The 21,015-nt window shown below is 43.4% G+C and overlaps 1 protein-coding gene across 4 annotated transcripts in view; it reads right to left on the bottom strand.

Annotated features, from left to right (window-relative positions):
- Positions 1 to 21,015, bottom strand: part of WNK2 (WNK lysine deficient protein kinase 2) — a 112,208-nt gene that overhangs the window by 39,123 nt on the left and 52,070 nt on the right. For 3 of the 4 annotated variants that reach the window (XM_082059986.1, XM_082059989.1, XM_082059988.1), the window contains exons 6-13: positions 19,066 to 19,154; positions 17,994 to 18,213; positions 14,989 to 15,277; positions 11,824 to 12,020; positions 9,140 to 9,253; positions 5,307 to 5,498; positions 3,736 to 4,275; positions 726 to 1,025 (exon numbers count right to left, since the gene is read on the bottom strand). In XM_082059986.1, the coding sequence (XP_081916112.1) occupies positions 726 to 1,025; positions 3,736 to 4,275; positions 5,307 to 5,498; positions 9,140 to 9,253; positions 11,824 to 12,020; positions 14,989 to 15,277; positions 17,994 to 18,213; positions 19,066 to 19,154 (1,941 nt within the window). The remainder of the gene's footprint in view (positions 1 to 725; positions 1,026 to 3,735; positions 4,276 to 5,306; positions 5,499 to 9,139; positions 9,254 to 11,823; positions 12,021 to 14,988; positions 15,278 to 17,993; positions 18,214 to 19,065; positions 19,155 to 21,015) is intronic. The other variant, XM_082059987.1, reaches the window with a different exon arrangement.

Raw genomic sequence — 21,015 nt, 5'->3', positions numbered from 1 at the left:
ATCTACTAAAGAGCTGAGGAGAAGGAAACATTCTGTGACATTCTGTCAAGGCTGAAGGTTAAACAATTATGGGAGTGGAAAGAAAAGTCAAAATAGACAGAACTTTTATTAAGAAAATGATAAAGTTTTATAAAGAAAATGATAAAATGTATCTTGCTTAAATGGCCACTGAGAATTGGGAATGCCTATAAGAATCTGAAGAAACAAAAATCCCAGTGCGAGACTAGAACTCAGACAATCCAGAAGGACACAAGACTAAATGAAATGAGAATAAGGCTCAAGCTGAGGAGCACAAAGAGCTTTTACATAGTGAAAAATCAGATTGTGAAACAGTTTCTTAAGGCAAATGATGGTTGGTTGCACAACTGCTCAAGACTTTTAAAACAAGACTGGACAAAACATGGATGAAACTCCACAGAACAGCTTCTTACTGACCCACAGCACTTAAAAGAAAGTCATTTCTATCCCTGTGTTTGTTCCCAGCTACAAAGAGGCACTTAGTCCTGCTGCCTCATTACTTGGAGACATTTCACAAGTCACAAATGCAGTTTCCAGCTTCATTTGCAATAGCCAGTTATTTGCTGACCTAGAGTTGCCGGCACCTCGGACAAGCGGCTCAATATGGCGAGAGGGGATAAAGGGCTTATTTCACAAGGGAGATTATTTCACAAAGGAATAAGTAAGAAGGCTGAGGCTGGTGAGTGAGTTAGAGGAAACGGCTCTACCTCTTGAGATGCGTCCGGCCCCGGCGGCAGAGCCGAGCAGGGCGCCGGGAGCTGCGGGGGCAGCGGCTGGGGCAGGTCGGGCTGCGGCTGCAGCAGAGGCGGAGCGGGATCGGCGGGGACGGGCGGGCTGGCCGCGGCGAGGCTGCCGTGCAGCTGGGCCAGGCCCTCGGGAGCGACGCGGGCGGGCAGCAGGTCGGGCTGCAGCTGCAGCGGCGGCGACATGACCATGGAAGGCTGCACGGGCAGCACGGGCACCGGGGCTCCAGCTTCCAAAGCGAACTGAGCGTGTCCCGGCATCTGCTGCAACACAGACGGCTGTTAGAACAAAACCTGCTCGGAGCGCTCGCCGCTTACGTGACAAGGCACCGAAGTCACCAGAGTTCACGGAGAAAGGATTATAATTCCACGATGAGACCGTAATGTGTGATCTCTGTGTGGAAAGGTAACTACACAAGGGTTTAAGCTTTCTTTGAAATGACTAAATAAAAATCCAGCGATTCTTCCCATGTAATTATGGCAACGTGTGTATTGCTCAGGCACTGCTTAATTTGTAGAAACAAAGCCATATTTTGCTAAGAAATTAAAATCCTAGATTATGAATTCGCTGTTCTGAATAGTTTGCTCTGCTTTCAACAAGCATACCACAATGTCCATGCAGGGAAAAACACAGTGGACCCATAATCTAAATTAGGATCTTTTTAAAAATCTATGTTATACATGGAACCAGTAGCTGGTACAGGCCACATAAGTAACTTTCTTACTGAATATACATCAGTGTCTCAGGGAAGACATTGGTTTCCATTTAGTTTAAACACAAGACACAACTTAGCTCCTGACACACTAAGCACCAAGGCTCCAGTCCTGCAGACATCTCCTTGTGTTTCGCACACAAGAGGAAGTTTCACTTATCTCTATGGATTTCTTCAGCATATTAAAATAACTCGTGTGCGTAAGCGCTTTGTGGGAACTGGACCGGTGCGATTAGATGCCAACTACCTTAGAGACCACGCTGTTATTTTGCATAACAGTTCTTTTGAGTTCTACATTTAAGAACAGAACATTCTCCTTTTAGGTACATCATGTGTTTTTCCAAGGGGACTGAGCTTGTGGGAAGAGGAAAAAGGAAAGGAAAATACGAAAGAAAAAAGGCTTTTTAGTACCAGGTAAAACACAGGCCAATTCTTTACTTTTTTTGAAGTATCATCATCTATAGGTTCAGTCTACTTGGAAAAGATATTTTTTAAATATCAAGGGTCAGATGAGAACTAGGCCACACAATTTCGTTATGGCATGATCTCTGCTGATTCTGGATACGAGTCAACATTATTTTTATCTACATGAAAACCCAGAATAATAAAGATGCAGTGTGCTTCACAACACTGAACAGTTACACAACTGCTTAAGAGGAGGTTGTTAGAATAGCAACTGTGGTGTACATTGCAAAAGAGCAGTGGGGTTTTTTAATTGTATGTAACTAGAGTAATTCACAAAATGTTTCAATGTGTAATTTACCTGGGCAAAACTAAACTCAAAGGTACTAAAGGTCAGCTGCCAAAACAGCAGTGCACTGGAAAGCCTTTATTTACAGAAATACCTCTCCATTAAAAGTACTTTAAAACATAGAAGTTATTTTTGAATATTCATCTGCACTTGTCCATTTCATTTCTAATAGCTATTTTTAATCCTAAAAATTACTATGTAATTCTTTCATACGTATTTGATAGATAATTGCCATGTCAGGACTGTTTGGGAGTATCGGTTACCCAGTTCTGGTGTTTGCCGTGCTTGGTGGGCGGAACGGGCCTGATTGAATTCCCTCTAAAGCCATTAGAATCACTATGGCTAACGAGCTCAGCGGGAACTGTCTCGGGCTCCGTGTTGCCTACATTTTCACAAACAATATTTCTGTACCAAATATACGGCTGAAGAGAGAAATATAAAAATGATGTCTTACTTTGAAGATGCCGTGATATGGCAGGTTCAAATGGGATGTTATGAATTTTAATCAATATGTTATGGCAAAGTGATGTAGTAGAACACAGATTTTCAAGAACACCATTATTAACAGATTTAGTGCTCTCTCCTCCTTGGGTCAGACTGCATTTCACATTGTCAGATCACAGAGGTGGCAATAGAAGTATTTACAGACTCATGTCAACAAGTTCTCTTGTAAAAACTGCTACTATTAGAAGCTCCATTTTATGTTTTGTTTCTTTTAAGGGGGGAAGGGTCTGCAGCTAGAATAATTCTTGTCTGACAGACCTCTTCTGTGCAGTTTTCTAGAGCTGTTACAGAACGGCCATTTCCCTTTACTGTTTTATAGCAATTCTACATCAAAACAGCTCCACCACCCTGCCAGCTCACCCATTTTTCCCGGGAGCGTACAACAGCCTCCGTCCGCATGGTGCACAGACCGGAGTCACACTACGGGGCTGGCACAGCACGGCCTCTTCTGCTGCAGGACAACTGCAGCTCAAGCCTCTTTTGTATTTGAGAAGGAAGAAGGAAGAGGGAATCCAAAAAGTGCTCCTGTCTGCTCACTTTCCAAAGCCTCTTAGATTATTCCCTATATCCTATATTCAGGCTGGACATGAGGAAGAGATTGTTGGCCCTGAGGGCAGTGAGAGCCTGGCCCAGGTTGGCCAGAGAGGTGGTGGATGAACCATCCCTGGAGACATCCCAGGCCAAGCTGGACGGGGCTCTGAGCAACCTGAGCTGGTGAAGATGTCCCTGTCATGGCAGGGGGGGCACTGGGGGAGCTGGGAAGGTCCTTTCCAACCCCAAATATTCTGTGATTCTAAGATCCTCAATATTCACCTAAGACCCCACCTGCTTTACCTGACTTCACAGCTCTAGCAACCAGCTGCAGGACCAAGGTCTAGAAGCTCACAAAGCATCTTAAGAGCACAGAAAACCCCCTGCGCGTTTCAAGGGAGCGAGCCCCGGGGACGCCTGCCTTCACCAACCCCCCGGGGGGCCAGGCCCGAGCGCCCCGTGCCCAGCGCGTTACCTGGTGAGCGGCCGCGGGCGCGGAGAGAGGCTGCTCGGAGGGATGGACAATGCTGGGCTGCAGTGACTGAGGAGGCGGCGGTTGCTGCGGCTGGGACACGGCCTGCGTGCTCTGCGTGGGATGGGGCGAGGGCGCCTCGCTCGCCATGATCTGCTGGAAGGCGGCCGGGTAGATCTGCTGCGGGGGCAGCGGCGGCACCGCGGGGTGCGGCGGCAAGGCGGGCACCCCCGGCGGCGCCACGGCAAGCAATGGGATCGGAGCAGCCGACATATTTGGCACTATTGTTTGGCAGGGCAAGACCAGAGACGCCACGGTTGTGTGGGGAAGGTTGACGGCCTGCATGGGGAGGGCGGGGGAGTTGGGCGCCATGGGCAGCGCGGGGTTCATGGGCAGGCTGGGCAGCAGCACGGCTGGAGCAAAGTACTGAGAAGGAGCTGGGATGGGGGGCACGTTTGCAGCCGGTATGTCAGAGAGGGTTGGAGGAAGGCTGTCAAGTCCTGCCAGAGGAGTAATTGCAGGAATGACAGGAAACTGAGGAATCTGAAAAAAAATATAATATCATATGAATCGCAAGGGCTTTCGCTGATGGTACAAAGTAGTTTCATTTGCCATACAAGCATGTAAAAATCACCTGTGCCACAATAATTATGTCTGTTAGTCACTTTCATTCATTTCCTGAGGTTTGTAAACAGTAATAAAAACTGATTTATGACTAAATCATTACCAAAAGAGAAAAACTCATTTTGGGGGGACAGTTTTATACCTTAAAATATTAAAACTATTTCTAACACTAGCCTGAAGCCTTCACGTAACATACTGATTAAAAGCTGCCTTCATTTTCACAGAAATGAAGAGGAATCGGACTAGACAAAACACAACACTTGTTTGTGCAAAACTCAGCAAGACAATTTAACCCCCTTGTCTTTAAACAGTCTGGCAGCAACCCAGGCAGCATGGAAGATCCCATAAAAGGGTTTTTACAATGAAAGCCTCCCATAGCAGACCATGACTGCCCTGTCACCACAGAAGCAGTTTGCTTCTTCCCCTTTGTCACAAGCTGCTTTCCATCAGGGTGGCTGTCACCAGGAGACACCAACAGCCCCAAAAAACCCTTCGCGGCCCAGGAAAGGGTCCATCCCCACTACTGAAATCAGAAACAGGGCTGAGAGCTTGGGAGGGGAATGGGTGAGTGGTGGGGAAAGTGGTGACATTAGGAACTCAGAAGAAGAAATAAAAAGGACAACTTCTCATGCTCTTAAGCCTGGGATGGGGAATAGAGGATGCCAGAGAGGAAGGTGCAGAAAAAAAAAATGCAGTTATTGCAAATTTTTAACTGCCATTAAGTGGACTCTCCAGGCATGACAAAGGATTACTCACATAGGAGTTTTTTGCTTCACCAAACAAATTGTAAAGAAATATACAGGAGTCAGGAAAAAAAGCTATATTCTTATGGACTAATTAAATTGGCATGCATTCACAATAGCCACACAAAAACTGCAAATCACATTAATTATTAGCTGGGAAGCTTTACTCCAATGGATGCACCCACACACCGTTTTCCAAGGCGTTACCTGGGAAGGGGCCACGGGCGGCAGCTGCGGCACGGCCGGGATCTGCAGGGGCTTCAGGGGGGTGCTGGGCGCCGCCACCTGCGAGCTGGGGGGCTGGAACTGGGGCAGCAGATGGGGCGCCGGCTGCAGCGGGCACACGGGCTGGCTGGCCAGCACCTGCTGCAGGGACGCGGGCTGCGACAGGGGCTGCTGCTGCGGAAGGAAGGAATAAAAACGGGTTATAGCCTGTATGCTATGAGAAACGGTTCACTGGACACAGCCACCCATTCCTCTCTCTAGCCCAAGCGGCACAGCCAGAATAGAACTGTCGCTCAGAGTAGGGATGGTTTTTAGAAGAGAAGGGCGCTCCTAATTTAAATAAACACTGTACAAAAGCCTCTGTTTAAAACATATTTAAACGCAAGATACATTACCTGAAAAGACAAGTTCTAACTGTCTTGGAAAGGTTATTTGTAATGACTCAAACTCTTTAAACCCCCAAGATTTTTCTGGTTGGCTCTGTAAAATCCCCACCTACTAACTTCAAAGATTCCTACGCTGCAGATTATACCCAGCTAATCTTGGCATTCAAAACCTGACTACATAATGTAGCAGGCATTGAAATATACAACACTTATTATCTGAGACATGAATAAAACACAATAATTATAGTAAAAGCTGGATCCCAGTTATTTCTGAGGTGCTGTACTAACAAAGCGGCAGCCAAAAAAGCAGTTTTACCCTCCCAGGGAAAACAGTGCTGCGCTGGCCTGCCAGATTTTAAACAGTAGAACAGCAATCAAAAGCTGCATTAAAGCTGAAAGTAATCAGTAACAAACTGGTAGCATAGAAAGTGTGGAAGTATCTCCTTCTTCAGTTCCTCTAATTAACGCTAAAAGTACTTTAAAAAACCCCTCTGTGTCAGAAGGATGGAACCGGTGCCCACAGGATCGATGGCTCCACCGGGGCTGTACAAGACACACAGCCTCACACCGAGCTCAATGGCGAAAAGGTAACTTCAAAATGAATAGCCACGCATCGTAACTTTTCATCTTCACCACTTGCATCATAAATCAGTATTGTAATATTTTGCTCTGCACTTTCACAGTGGCAGGATTCTTCAACCAGTTTTTAGGTATTAATACAATAAAATTGCAGAAGATGTATCAAGGAAGCAAGATGCCATCCATTCTTAATAGGTAAAATTCAAGCACAACTGGCGAGTTGCCAATGCAAGGATCAGCAAACAAGAGAGTATTTGTCGACTGGTGTCAAGTGTCTGGGGGCGAACGCATCGAATGCCACAAGCAGTGCAAGGGGCAGCACCAACAACCCTGCACAGCATCAGCTTCTGGGTCTTGCCTGCGTGTTCACCTTGCCACACGGAACAAAAAAAACAAGGTATTGCAGTTTCTGCCATCGCAAGTTTTGGGAAAGCAGGGGCATTTACCCAATTAAAACCGCACACTCAAGGGTATGGCAGCACTGATGTGAACAAGCTCAGCAGGAGCCTGGAACTGGCAATGGGAGAGAGCAAACTGGCTGAGATGGAGCCCACCCATGGCACGGAGGGACCCGCTCGTCCCATGGCATCGGGGGACCTGCTCATCTCACGGCACGAGCTCTGCACCATGGGCTCTCCCGCCAGAGCCAGAGGAGCAGAGCAGTCCCGGGCACACGGGGCAGGGCTGGAGCAAACAACCCAGCGCCAGCGCGGGTGTCTCGGCACCGCGGGCTGGGTGAATCCACAGCTTCAACGGGCTGCCCACGTATCTGTGGAACTAGCACGCTGACACGGGCTGTTCACCCCACCTGTGGCTCCGTTAAAAGCACTAAAATTGAGCTTGTGGAAGTAAGCGGCTTCCTAAACCCTCCATTTCAAATTCAACTTGTGTTTTACAGGATGCTTGTGAGCTGCATGAGGCACACAGAGGACAAAATATCCCACTCAATTATGCTAACTTTGCCACATTATAACCATAACATCATAAACGCACAGATACCCAAATGGGAAAAAATAAACTAGGAGATGCAATATTGATCCCACACGTCTGAGCCATCAGTGTGTGTTCATACAGGATCATGTTAGACAGATTAATTTTTTCACCCTGATTCCCCATTCTTTCCTTGACCTGCCCTACCATGCATCTGAAAAAGAATGCAGATCTCCAGCGCTCAGGGCATCGTACCTGGAGACTCTGGGAACACCAGAACTATTAATACTTCTGTCTGAAGCACACACATGTTCTGGGAAGTTCTGCACAGAAACTTATCATTTTACTTATTTCTGTAACAATAATACTGTACAAAGTATTTTATTTGGCTCCCTGGTAAGATTAGAAGAAGACTAGTTATTAAATCCTTTTGCTATCAGAATTATTTCGAGACACAGCAAAGCTGTGAGGAAAAGGCATGTGAAAGAATTCAAGTAAGTTGGGCAAATAGCCTATTCCAAAGCAGCATTTACTCATAGGAGGAAATAAACAACAGATTTTGAGCTGTCAGCATAAAGCTCCAGGGGCCACTAGAAAGTTCTGGACAACTGGTGAGGTCCTAAATTTGCATAAGTGTAAAACTTTTGGCTGAGAGAATCATGAGCATATCCCTGCCCTTCGGAAAAGAAAATCCCATATATGACAAACCTTCCCATCAGCATGTGTTTTTCAAGAAGAACAAAATACATTGTCCTTATACTGATGCTTTCAGAAGCACATTAAAAAAAAAGGCAACTCATGAGATGAATATTAATAGCTAAAAAGGTTTGGAGAGATATGAAACAAGCCAGTCACAAAGTATACAGATGCTACCAAAGGAAGCCAAGCTTTTTGCAGAATCAAGTGAGCCACGAGTTACCACGTTGTACAGGTCAGTGTCTCACACCACCGCTGTGCACGGAGGCAGATATGGCCTGCCCAGCTGCTTTATAAATACCTTCAAGGAATACAGGTTTTGTGGAGAATTTGATAATTCAAAACACATAAAATTACTATTTGTGTACATTTTAGAGAGAGACATTCTCTTGGAAGATAAAGCTACTGGCTGGATGCCTATAGTGAATTACACTTAACACACATGCACGAGACAAAAAGCAGCGTTGCCAAGGATTCAAAGACAACTGACACCAGGTAACAGAGTCTCTCTCTCTAATATTTTAGAAGGAGGTGCCAAATAATAATGCAAAATTAAGGACCAAGCTAGTACACTGCAATCTGTACAAGGCTTCAAGCCAATGCTGTTAGGCCACAACAGAATCCCAGAATGTCAGGGGTTGGAAGGGCCCTGGAAAGCTCATCCAGTGCAATCCCCCCATGGAGCAGGAACACCCAGATGAGGTTACACAGGAAGGTGTCCAGGCGGGTTGCAATGTCTGCACAGAAGGAGACTCCACAACCTCCCTGGGCAGCCTGGGCCAGGCTCTGCCACCCTCACCGGGAACAAGTTTCTTCTCATCTTTCAGTGGAACCTCCTGTGTTCCAGTTTGCACCCATTGCCCCTTGTCCTGTCACTGGTTGTCACCGAGAAGAGCCTGGCTCCATCCTCCTGACACTCCCCCTTTTCCATATTGATCCCCATTAATGAGTCACCCCTCAGTCTCCTCCAAGCTCATGAGCCCCAGCTCCCTCAGACAACAGAAGAGCAGCCCTGACCTACATCAAGACATTCCAAGGTACCACACGACTGTCCTCGAGTCTGTTACCATCCGTCCCTCAAACCCAGCGGCCCTTGCCCCATCCCTGAGTCTCTCCAGTGGCAATTTCAAACAACTCAAACTTGCTACCAGGGATGGGCTGGAGCAGAGCGCAGGCAAGGAATGGGAGGAAAGCAGCACTTTTTGGCAGTGGGCAAGCCCTCACCTGCTGGCTGGCCATCACAGGCGGCAGGGAGGTGCCAGAGGTGGGTTGGACCACGGGGAACGGCATCGGTGGCTCCTGGTAGTGCTGGGGCCGCGGGGGCCCCACGGGCGCCGGCTGTGGAGAGGGAGGGCAGGTGTTAGAGCCACGAGTCTGCGACTGCTCATCGGGAACAGAATCGCAAGGAACAGGCTACACGGTTCAACACAGAGCGGGGAAAAAGATGAAAAGTTATCTGCAAGGAACAGAAAGTTACTTAATCTAAACACGTGGCAAAAAGCCAGCAAATTCCAAATCGGACAACCAAACCGCATTGCATTTCTTTCTGGAAAGAAGCGCGCAGACCGGAAAAAACGCTGAAAGCACATACAAAGTGAGAATATACCAATAGCAGCATGTTGCTAACTGGGTGAGAAAGAAACTTATCTTCAGAGTTTCATATTTTCATAAAGAATCTTTATCTTCCAAAACGTAGGTGATTTACTTGAAATGGATGTCAAGAAAACAAATAGAGAAATGAGAAACAAAACCACAGTGGAAGTGAAAACAAATTCAGATAGGGTTTGTAAAAACAGTTCTCCAAAACTTTAGCGCAAAGTGGATAGATTAAAGATAAATGGTATGTCAGACTGAGGCTCCTAAGCCTAAAAAAACCCAACCTACTACAGTTCCCATTATGTGCTTGTTAGCTTGATATATTATCTCCAAGATAAATATAGTGATTTTCTTTGTTTTGAGTCAGATTTCTGTTTCCTGTGTGTGTTGATACTTTCAAACCTCGGAACTTTTTACCTAAGTTATCACAGGAAGAAAAAATATGGAACTACTGTCAAAAATAAAAACTATGAGAAAGTATTTTGCTCACGAATAAAGGTTATTATCTTTCCAAACTCTCTAGCAGAAGAGTAATGCATTTAGATTAAAACTACTGAAACCTATCAAAAGCAAGAATGAGTTTGCTCTAAAAGAATATGTTGCACAGCTCGGATTAATAATATCTAATACTTTTAATTAAAAAAATGTATATTGAGCATTAGATGTAGAGTTGGTAAGGTGGTGTTTCAGGTGAACAAGAAATGAGGAAGGATGCGTCCCAGGAGACACATGCACATTGGAAAGGTGGTTTCCACACTGGAGGGAGCTGCCTACAGATGTCAAGGACAAATCTTTTCTCTTTCAGGTGAACAGTCATGTTTCAGTGCATTCACAAAATACAGTTCATAATTTCTTGTGGGTATTTTGGAAAACATAAGGTAAAACCAGGGAAAATGATGCACTTTAAGTATGTAGGGTAAACCCGGATCAAGCAGGAAAAAAAACTATTTGTCCCGGATTTTATTTTTTTCTTCTCTTAAGTCAAATAAGATGAAACAAAACCAAACTAACCTACCACATCATGACTATAATTCTTACTGGTTCCAGGGCTCGGGGCAGCTGCTCCCCACAGCACCTGCTGGACACGCAGGCCGGGACCGTCCAGGCGCGCTGGCTCCTCTGCCCGCGCAGGGCTCGGGAGGCAGAACGTTTTCTGCAGCTCTTGCAGATCTCACAGAAGAACTGGTCTTTTGGCTTACTGTGTATTGGAAAGGTTGATGTAACAGCAGCAGGTCTAAACTTGAACCGCCAGTTGCGGTAGAGGCTGAGACACTGAGTTCTCCAAGAGTTGGCTACCAGGGCAATGAGCGTATTCAACAGGCATTAGGGCATCTTTTTGATCCACAACATGTTTTGATCTTGGCCATGGTGAAATGAAGAGGCTGGGCCTGAACAACAAGGCTGTGGAGGAACCATCAGCTCTGCAGGGCATGCAGAGGTCCCCAGTGCCACCAGAGGCCCCTGCTGCCTCTTCTCTTGTCCACAGACATATGTTCTCCGCTCCTATTCCTTTGCAATTGGAGTCAAAGCCATGATGTGGTCACTGTGGCGGTGAAAAGCAGCGTGAGCAATGCCTGTCACCTGTGACAGGTGCAGGCTGGAGCGGGAACACGGTGCTGCCACAGCTCCCAAAGGACTCAACACATGCACATTGTGACTCTCACTGGAAGCACCTGAAGATCTGCATTCGCTCCCATGTGTTTGTTCTTGCACCAGTGGTTCCATTAACTGCTTTTGGTCAAGGTCGAAACAGCACAACAACAGGAGAAATTGTGAACATCTGACTGGGCTACCAGTGCCTGATTTGGAGCCTCAGTACTGGACAGACATCACCAAGTCCGTGCAAGATTAAATCCAAACCTAGAGCCAGAAACACCACGACTGGATGTGTGCCCTTTGTCACAACTGGAACAACATCAGACCCAAGAAGCTCCTGAACAAATGAAGGACCAGTGATGTGTGGCTACACTGACAACAAGCAAAACCAAACAGAACAGCTCTCAAATACAACTGCAAGTTCAAAACTAATCATTGCAAAGCTACTAACGTAGCTCAGCAACAACAGGTTGAGAAAAAACTTTTTTACTGAGTTTGACAGCTGCCAGTGAAGCATTTCTTCAGAATGGCACGTATAGCTGGGTATATACCATCAACCACACATTTCAGATCAACTAGAAACGCGTTACTGAGCCAGTCACCACCGACAGAGGCGAGCGAGGAACATATAGAGCAAGCCCACTGAAAACAAGAGCACAGACGCGCCGTTCAGTAGGACGGAGGCTCCGGGAGGACGCGGCGGAGCGCGGACTCACCGCGGCGGGCGGCTGGTAGTGGCCCAGCGGCGGCAGCGCGTGCGGCAGCGCGGGGCCGTCGCTCAGCGGGGGGCTGTACACCCGCTGCAGCGCGGGGGCTCCCGCCTCGGCCAGCGACGAGTAGATGACGCTCTGCTGGCTGCTCTGCGAGTCCGAATAAACCGTGGAGCCCTGGCCGCTGTCAAACGTGCTGTCAGCTGGAAGGACAATATTTTTTGTTATTAAGAGCTCAACAGCAAATGTTCAAGTAATTATTTTAGAGCAAGGTCAACACTTGTTTACATAATTAGCGTTTTTACCACCCTAGCCTTTTCCATTATATAAATACATTCTACAACACAAACGGTATTTTCTACAAAAGGGACATACTGCTTCTCCTAAGCCAAGAACCATCCCCGTGGATTTTTGTTCATGGCAATATTTTAGGCACATTGATATTTCCTTTAAAAGGCATAAGGTTGACATTAAGAACTGCAGACGTTTATAGATTTTGTAGGATGAAAGGAAAGGAAACCCCAATTGTAATTTTCATGGCAGATCACAGTCTTCTAGTTAGACCTCCCAGGGATGCACTGACTTGAACACCTATTCTTATTACAAAATTCTTTATATTGTACGCTTTGTTAGTTCAGCAAATCATGCCCTGCTTGAGTATACAGCAATACCTCACGAAGAACAGAAAATAATTTGCAGGTTTGAAGTGAGCTAGGAGATACACATCTGCTCTCCCTACATTCTTAACAAGCGTATTGTACAGATGTGGAAACACTTTTATACATGGAAGAAATCTAGAGGTTTCCCTTTGCTCTTGCCCAAAGACAAGACAGTTTTACAGTTTAGAATCTTGTTGTTTAGAATCAATAGGTGCATTCAGAGTTCTGTGGAGTTTCTCATGCAGGTGCTTGCCCAGCAAACTTGGGGAATTGCAGTTATGGGCACCGGGCAAGCATCTTTTCTCAAACCAAAATAAATCTTTTAACTGTACTATTGTGTATTACTGAGTTTAAAATGTTTTTTCATGACTTCTGAAGCCTGTAAAGTACAGTTGCCCAGCTCTTCTTGAGTATAAAGCCACTGCTTTCTTCATTTGAGAAATTAAATGAGACAACCAAGACCATAGCTTTAAGTATCCAAAAGACAAATAGCTTGTAACAGATTTAAAACTCAAAACTGAAAGAAAACTAAAAGAGTTACAAAAAAAATAGCTTAAATTATAGGTAAGCTTAAACGCTATTTCTTTTTCCAACACTTGCCACCTTCTCTTTTTTCCATATTCCAAATTAGATCTTATTCAGCTTTTTTTAATAGCACCAGAGATGACATTTCTCCTTAATACTCAAAAACTATTCTCCCAACTATTTTTTTTTTTCTTGGCAAAATTAAACTCTCCTCTATATTTATGCAGCTTATTTCTAAAAAGAGTCAATGGGGTCCTGCTCTAAGAAGGCAGAAGGTCCTGCTGTAAACGCACTTCCATTTTATTACCAACAGTAACTTAAGACCTCGAAGGAAAAAAGTATGACAGTAGAGTGCTAAAGTAAAAGCTGTGAATTAGTCTCAGATTTTTATAGGGTAACATGAGTTACATACGTTAAGTTATTAATTTAAATTTTTACATTTAACCTCAGATAATCACACAAATTGGTAGACCAGTCATCTATAGAGGCCTTAAGGCCTAACATCACGGCAGAAATGTTCAAAGACATTGATAGTGAATTGTCAAATAATACCAAGAACTTTTAAACAAGTTGAGGAGTAGGAAATAAACTGGGGGGAGTTTATATTTAGTATCAAATTCTGCCAACTCATGTCCCACAGAATCGTGGGAAGCACAAATAGCTTATTGTACCACTGGAAGCAGAGCCATAATTATGCTATTTCTTAAGGGAATTAGATAGCGTGAAATAAGTATATGATAAAAAAAAAATGAAGTGAGATCAATTTATCCTCAGAAAAGAAGCACTGTTAATACTGCAGTATTCTGAGTGTTATGCAAATATGACCATTTCTCATATCTTAAAGGTTTGTTTTCTTGTAGAGGCATGCTTTTTATTTTAGCACTCAAAGCAACCTCCATCTAGCAATTTATACAATATCTGAATTAAAGCAGCAGTTCTCTTTGCTAAAGATCACGCATCTTTAATTTAAATGTGCTTACGTAAGCCCAGAACAGTAAAACAGAAACATTACAATAATTTAGTAACAAAATACATGTATCAGATTATACCACAAAACTCCTAAAACTTCAAATCTTCCATGCTAAATATAGCTGGCAACATTCCCTTCAAGATGTTTAAATGTATAAATAGATTGAGATTTCAATACCAAAAGCTTGACTCAGTAGCAAAGGCTGATTTTAGGGGACAGAGCCAGGGACAAGTTACTTTAGGGAACTAAAGGCACTCCTGCCTCATGCCTTGCTGTTGGCTCCAGAGAAGTCTGCTGCTCTGGAATAGAAGGCAAACGACCTCTGCAAGCAAAGAGAGCATCTGCATCCTGACCCAATGACCCCCAGCATCACTAGTGTCAACCCATGAGGTCCAGTGTTCCCTACACGAGTAATCAAACCACAGCCAATATTTCCACAAAAGAGAGAAACCTTGAATTACATCATGCAACATTCAGAGATATATTGGGTTTTCTGCTGTAGATCTTTGCACAAAAACCTTCAGACAAGCCACCATGAGTAACTCACAAAACACCAGAAACTGTAGCACTTTGGTTTCAGCAATGTTTGTGTATGAATAACCAGCTCCACATGAACATCATTTGAAAAAGCCACTACTTGCTCTGGTCAGTTTGGTGCCAATTCAACCTCTGCAGGTTCTGAAATTGTGTTTCACACAAACAGTGTTGATCCCACCATCTGGCATAGAAAACATGTATTTTTTGTGTCTAGCAGCAGCTCTTCTTGCTTTTCCATTTACAAATATGTTCTCTGCATTCAGTGCTACTGAAGGAGAAGCTACCTCTATATAACACAGGTTTTCTTGACACTTTATTCCTTTCAAAACCATCATGCATCTGCCCGAGATACTTATGTTCTTTGATCTACTGTGCAAAAGGCTGCCCAGCGGCTCATCTCGCCACCGAGCTCAGGTTGTCCTCCATTTTTCCCTTCAGATATTCCTCCCTGTATGCACAGCAAACCAAGCTGAGACTTACAGGCGACAGAGGTGACGCTGGTGGGCAGGTTTGGCTGGAAGGGGTGCTGGTCGGCCTCGGGTTCCTCCGACTCCGACAGGACATGCTGGCCCGTGTGAGAGAAATAGGTGACCTGGACCTGCTGGGCCTGCGGCGCCTTCAGCTTCTCCAGGCACTCCGAGTCCCGGCGTTCCTCCGACTGCATCCTCGGCCAAATCCGCTCTCTTCTCCACAGTATTAACGCTACTCGGTCACGGATCGACTTCGCAACTATCTTGAGATCATTTTCGTGAAAAAATCCAGAGTCGATCTACAGAGGAGGCACAAACTTAGCAAGGTTACGTACGCACAGATGGCCGTGCACACACAGGTATTACTCAAATCTCTCCCTAACAAAGAAAACATCACTTTGAAATAAAACTAATTAGATATTTATTCCTCACGAGAACAGGAACTCAAAAGCATGATGTTTTTTAAATAAAACTCCTACCCTTAATGCATTTTGAAACAATATGTGATTTCCAAGACCCAAATATGTATTGGGTCAATTTATTCACCGGTTAACATGAAAGAGAGCAAGTTTAACTGCAGATGAGCAGACTAACAGCATAGTCAAAAGAGGAAAGAAACATCTTTGTAAAATGGTCTTTGAACAATTCAACTGGAGTAAACCATACAACCCTTAAATCAGAATTTATTGCCTTAACCTTTCTAGTATACACAGTTCCCCAAATTACTGGGCTTGATATCACAGCAAGTCATGAAGGAAAAGGTCTTAACAGAATTTCATCTCAAATTAACTCTCTTAAAAGCTGAAGTCAGTATTGATTGACTTCTATAAAGAAAAAGCTTGTCATGGAGGCAAATGCAGGCTGTTCACATTTGCCTGAATAGGGGACCAGGCTTTCTCAGAATTCAGCTGTTCAATGGGTAAAATGGAAATTTGTCTTTGCGCTATTTGTTTGCATCATCTGTTGCAGTGCAGGGTATGAATTTTAGTTTATCAAGCACCTACCAGAGATCTGTCTGCTCTCCCTACATTCTTAACATGCATATTCTACAGATGTGGGAGCACTTTTATACATGGAGGAAATATAGAGGCTTTCCTTTGTTCTTGCCCAATACAAGATAGTTTTACAGTTTAGATTTTTGCTGTTTAAAATGAATAGGTGCAAAGCAGCTTAAAATACAGCTGGAGATGGATCTGGGTATTTTCCAGACCTCACTGACACTCCTGAACCGATGAGCCAGCAAATGCCACCGACAGAAGAGAGTCACTGGGGAGAACCACCAGGTCCAGAGAACCTTGGCTGCTATTAACCAACCTGCCTAGTAGATGCTTCATGACACAGGTCAACACTTAATGCAAAGGCACTAAAAACCTGCCAGGTTAACTTTTTTTTTTTTAAAAAAGAAGAAACTATTCTTATTCCTGCATGTCTCTATAGGGAAAGGTTAAAGTTTGACATACTGTTTTACAGTACCAGCTGATTGTGAAACGTAACTTAGGTTGCAAACCCACCAGAACATTTCAAGTTCCTTTGGACAGGCTGAACACTCAACTACTGAAAACGCATCAATAACGGTCAATAATTCCCCATACATTCCTGCATCCTTCTCTTTCACAGCACATAAACCAACACAAATTGCTGGAAGCACATGACTTTGTTTCACAACTCATAAGGGCTAGAAAAAGACATTTAGGAATGAAAGTTCCCCTTTGCCCCCAGCTGCCCCCCACAACAGCCTCCAGTTTGAAAGCATTTAATGTGCAAGCACTTAGGTAACTCTTAATGTAATCATAAAACACACTGTTTAAAATAATTTGGGCAAGGGAACAGCATCACAGTACTTAGGGAATATATCTGTTTAAGTATACTTTTCATAAGAAATATTTCTTCAAAACAAAATATAACAGCTATGGGCCAAGTAACCTGCAGAACTTCAAAACTCCAAATATTTCCAAAAATATCTAAATACAAAATATAACAGCAAGTAACTGTACCAGAGCAACTTTTAAAACAAATTAGTTATGTAACAATACATTGCTCGAAAAATATTGGACCTACTACAAACTAATGACAAGAAGACAGAGGAGCCTCAACTTCTCCCACTAAATTTGGAGGATGTGCTGACAGGTCCAAGCACAGTAAGGCAACATTCCCAAACTGAGAGGCTCCTAAGCAGAACAGGAGTGGCAATGACAACATCATTAAGTGGGACCCCTGGGGATTTAGGATATAATAGGAACATTTCTGCAAGCACCAGAAAACTCAGACCCTTAAGTGTTTACTGATTCTATGTTTCCATGAAAATCTTAAGAACTGCAGTGAAGACATCACTAAAAATACATGTTCAATGACTATATAGTGAAATTGGAACACAAAACAGTTTTTCTAACAAAAGCCCACAAGTTCTGAAGACACAGAAATTCACCAAATTGAACTTATCCCTTAAAAAAAATCCAAAGTTTATTCCTGAGTCTGTGCAGTGGGCTTGAATCTAGTTCCCATTGATGTTTGGTGATAGAGAGGCTGACCACAGACTTTCCTCATCTACATTCCTCCTGAGTTATACCGACAGAAAAGATGGGAAGAAGTGTTTTGAAGAATTCAGTGCAGAATATTTTACGATTGAACTTTTGAACTCATCTAATTTATTTCAAGCTGCTGTCTGAAACTAATCTGATTCAAAAACAATCTGAAGCCATTCAACAGCTCACAGAATCTGGCAAAGGAGTTTTCAAATTATAAAAGTCGAAGAGACCTCTCTGGTCCCTAAGCTATTTGAAATGTCATTTCATGCATCTGTTTTCATACTTGGCAAACAGTATTTTCCAGTTATTAGTTCTTGCTTGTTTACCCCTTTATTGTAGCATTCATCCTAAAAATCAGTGCAAACTACTCAAACTAGACACCTGAAATGGCATAAATGTAAGTTACTTTACCAGTCTCCTTCCTGCTGTCCTTTGAGATTTATGCACTACTTTATATATACACATTTTTGTCAGGAGAAGTTTATTTTACCATTTCTTGTGCAACATCATCAGGAGTTTCCTTCTCCAGATCAAAAGTAAACTCAATGGCTCCATTATCTTTGGGTTTTCCTTTCAGTTTCTTAGGATCTTCTACCCAGAGTCTTAAGGCAATAGAGGATTTCCTACCATGGTCTTCTTCTGCAAGTTCCACTCTTACCCCAGTATCTTCAGCAAAAAAGGCATGGCTTAATAAATCTTTAATTTCATATCTGCAATGGATACAAAGAATATTCAAATACTGCAAGTTTTAAGCACTTTCAGAGAAGTTTGTGACAAAAAAAGTCCTGTTAAAGGCAAAAACATTTACAGTATGTTTGGTGTTCATCCATATCAAATTTGCATTCTTAGCAAAAAGACAGTATTTGCAGTGTTACACTGAGGACTGCTGAAAAAATGTTTCCTGTTTCAAAGCTTCACCAATATTCATAGACCATAAGCATGCACAGAAATGTGGATTACAGCTCTGCTCAGCTGTTCTTGAGTAGGAGCTTAATGAGTAGTAAAGAAAGAGGTTCTCTCTAGGTAGCCAGTTGAGGTCCCTAAAAACCATATTTGTGAAAGTTATGAAATACTGACCAGTAGAGACACTCATCTAGGAGAGGTGAGTATAAGATCAGGTTTGAGAACCAAAGCTGGAAACAAGGCCCAATGAGTCTCCCCGTCCAGAGGGGACACAAGCCAGTGGAACCTGCTCCTGGTGAAGCCTCCACCACAGGGTGCCTGTGCTGGACCTCCAGCACCAGCCTTGGTGCCCCCCACAGAACCTCCCGAGCGAGATCTGAGCGACACGAGTATGGAATGTGCTGGAATCCACCAGCTCACATGTTCAACGGTGCCTTCTGACCTTATTCTTTGTAGCTGAGAGGTTGAGGACACAACAGCATTTATTCTATTATCCTGACGTTATATGGCAGGAAAGCAGACAATCATTTCTATTTTATTTCCATTCTGCATTTTCTGCTGCTCTGGGGGACCCAGAGGCCAGAGCAGAAATCCACAGATAGCTTTGAAATCCCTGCATACACATTATTTAATACACAACTTAATCACTTGAAACAAACCTTTCTTCTTTATTTTTGCAAATGCACTCCCCAATTATCTCCTTAATTTCAGGATCAGTAACTTTCTCAAAGCTTGCTGGTTTTATACCCTGAAAGGACAGAGAAAAACAATTTAGTTTCAAAAAGAATTACAGTATATCTCTTAAGGACATTTTTCCTACATTTTATAGTCAATTCAACCCTTGGAGCAGCTAGTGCTTTAAAGTTGTTAGTCTTAATGTAAAATTGAACTGAAGATTTAGGGCTACCATATTTTAAGTACTGTCACACTTCAAAATAAGCACATGAGTTTGTACATTAACTCAGCCAAACACGGGGCAAATCTCCTTTTTTCTTCACTAACCTTTGCAAAACTTTTACATCCTATTGACTCTCAAGTCAACATTCAAGAAACGGGCAATTTTACACTTTCAAAACAAATATTTTCTGAAATTATTCCTGTTATTTTTTTCTTTAACTCTCAAAATGCTAAATCAAAGACAAATAATCATATTTTTTGTTGCAAGAATAAGTCAAAAATACCTTGGGGGATCCACGCAATATTCCATATTCCTGTTTCCCACAAACCTTCTGCTTTTTTAAGTCGCCAACTGTCAAAGACCCCCAGCCCCTCCAAAAAAACACCCCAAACCAACCCCCAAAGCAAGCAGGGGAGCGGGAGAATATGCCCAGCAGCTCTGCCTTGCTCTTGCATTTCCTCAGCACATCGTTAGAATCTCATCAGGAACGAGTGGCGGAGCAGGTGTAACCTATAAATCAACCTACCCATCAAGTGCAATCTCTGTCAAACGTTAGCATTTTTGCTGGGAGCAGCATCCAGGTCTAGATCTGGAACAGCAAAACCTACGAGCGTGGCCTTTCAAGGAGAAAACCCAACCGCTCATTGCAGAAGAAGACTCGGAGAAGCCAAATCTGCTTCCTCACGTCGGGAGCTCCGGCTCGAGGCCCTTGCTATGGGAATAATTTGCATTTCTTGCAGGTTATGTGGGGTTGTTTTAGGAAGATGGAGGGGATTTGAAAGCCAAACATGCACTCCTAGGGCAATCATAGGTCATCTTCCCTCCTTCCTAACATTTCATAACTCAGCATGATCCCCCTCAGGGTACACAGCCCTTCAATTAAAATGAGGTATATCTTACCAACAGAAAGAGACTGTAAGAGAAGTAGTGTGCAAGCTTGCAGGCTAAATAACAGCTTATATATGATGCGATCTTCGTGTACACGTAATCAAGTGTGTACACGTAATCAAGAATAATTAAGTTAGCCCTTTTATTTGTCACGTTCAGCTTAGACCACACAAAAATTCATTCAGTTTTAAAAACACGTAACATCAGTACCTACAAAACCAAGATGTATCTGCATGAAAATTTGACAAAATTAATCTAGGAACAGATTCTACAGTTAGACACTATTACTTAAGGACTCAAGCATTTCCAACAAAGTCGATAAGTGGAATAAAAATGAAATATGACTCCCTTTATCAAAAAAAAAAAAACAAACAAACCAGAATCTGATTAAGCACATAACCAAATGGGATTTGGACATTTAACTCCATTCGAATCCTTTTAAAGTTTCACTGTGAAAGAACAGTAACTAATGGATCATGCAGGGGCAGATAAGGAGGCCTGAAGTCCTGAAGAGTGGACCCAGGGCTCACCTGATGCTGCCTTCCATTCAAGAAAATAAAACCTATTGCCGACAACATCTTCAAATACTTCACTAAATGTGGTCTTAATAAATTTTATGGGTGAATTTCAATGAGGGTTGGCATGCCTCTGAATTTCTGAATAGTCTAGCACCAGATTATACTTTTAGCTTTTTGTTAACATTCTATTGCCATTCAAGGCTCAGATTCAACTTTAAACCTCGATTTCTTTTTTTATTTCAGGTCAACCACTCCCTTTTTGTTTTTAAACCCAAGAGTGAAATATGTCATTCATAAATTCTGTA

The sequence above is a fragment of the Streptopelia decaocto genome, assembly GCF_964273445.1.
Source record: "Streptopelia decaocto genome assembly, chromosome: 8".
NCBI lineage: Eukaryota > Metazoa > Chordata > Aves > Columbiformes > Columbidae > Streptopelia > Streptopelia decaocto.
Note: the sequence above shows the minus strand (reverse complement) of the source record. Positions and strands in the feature narration are given on the sequence as shown.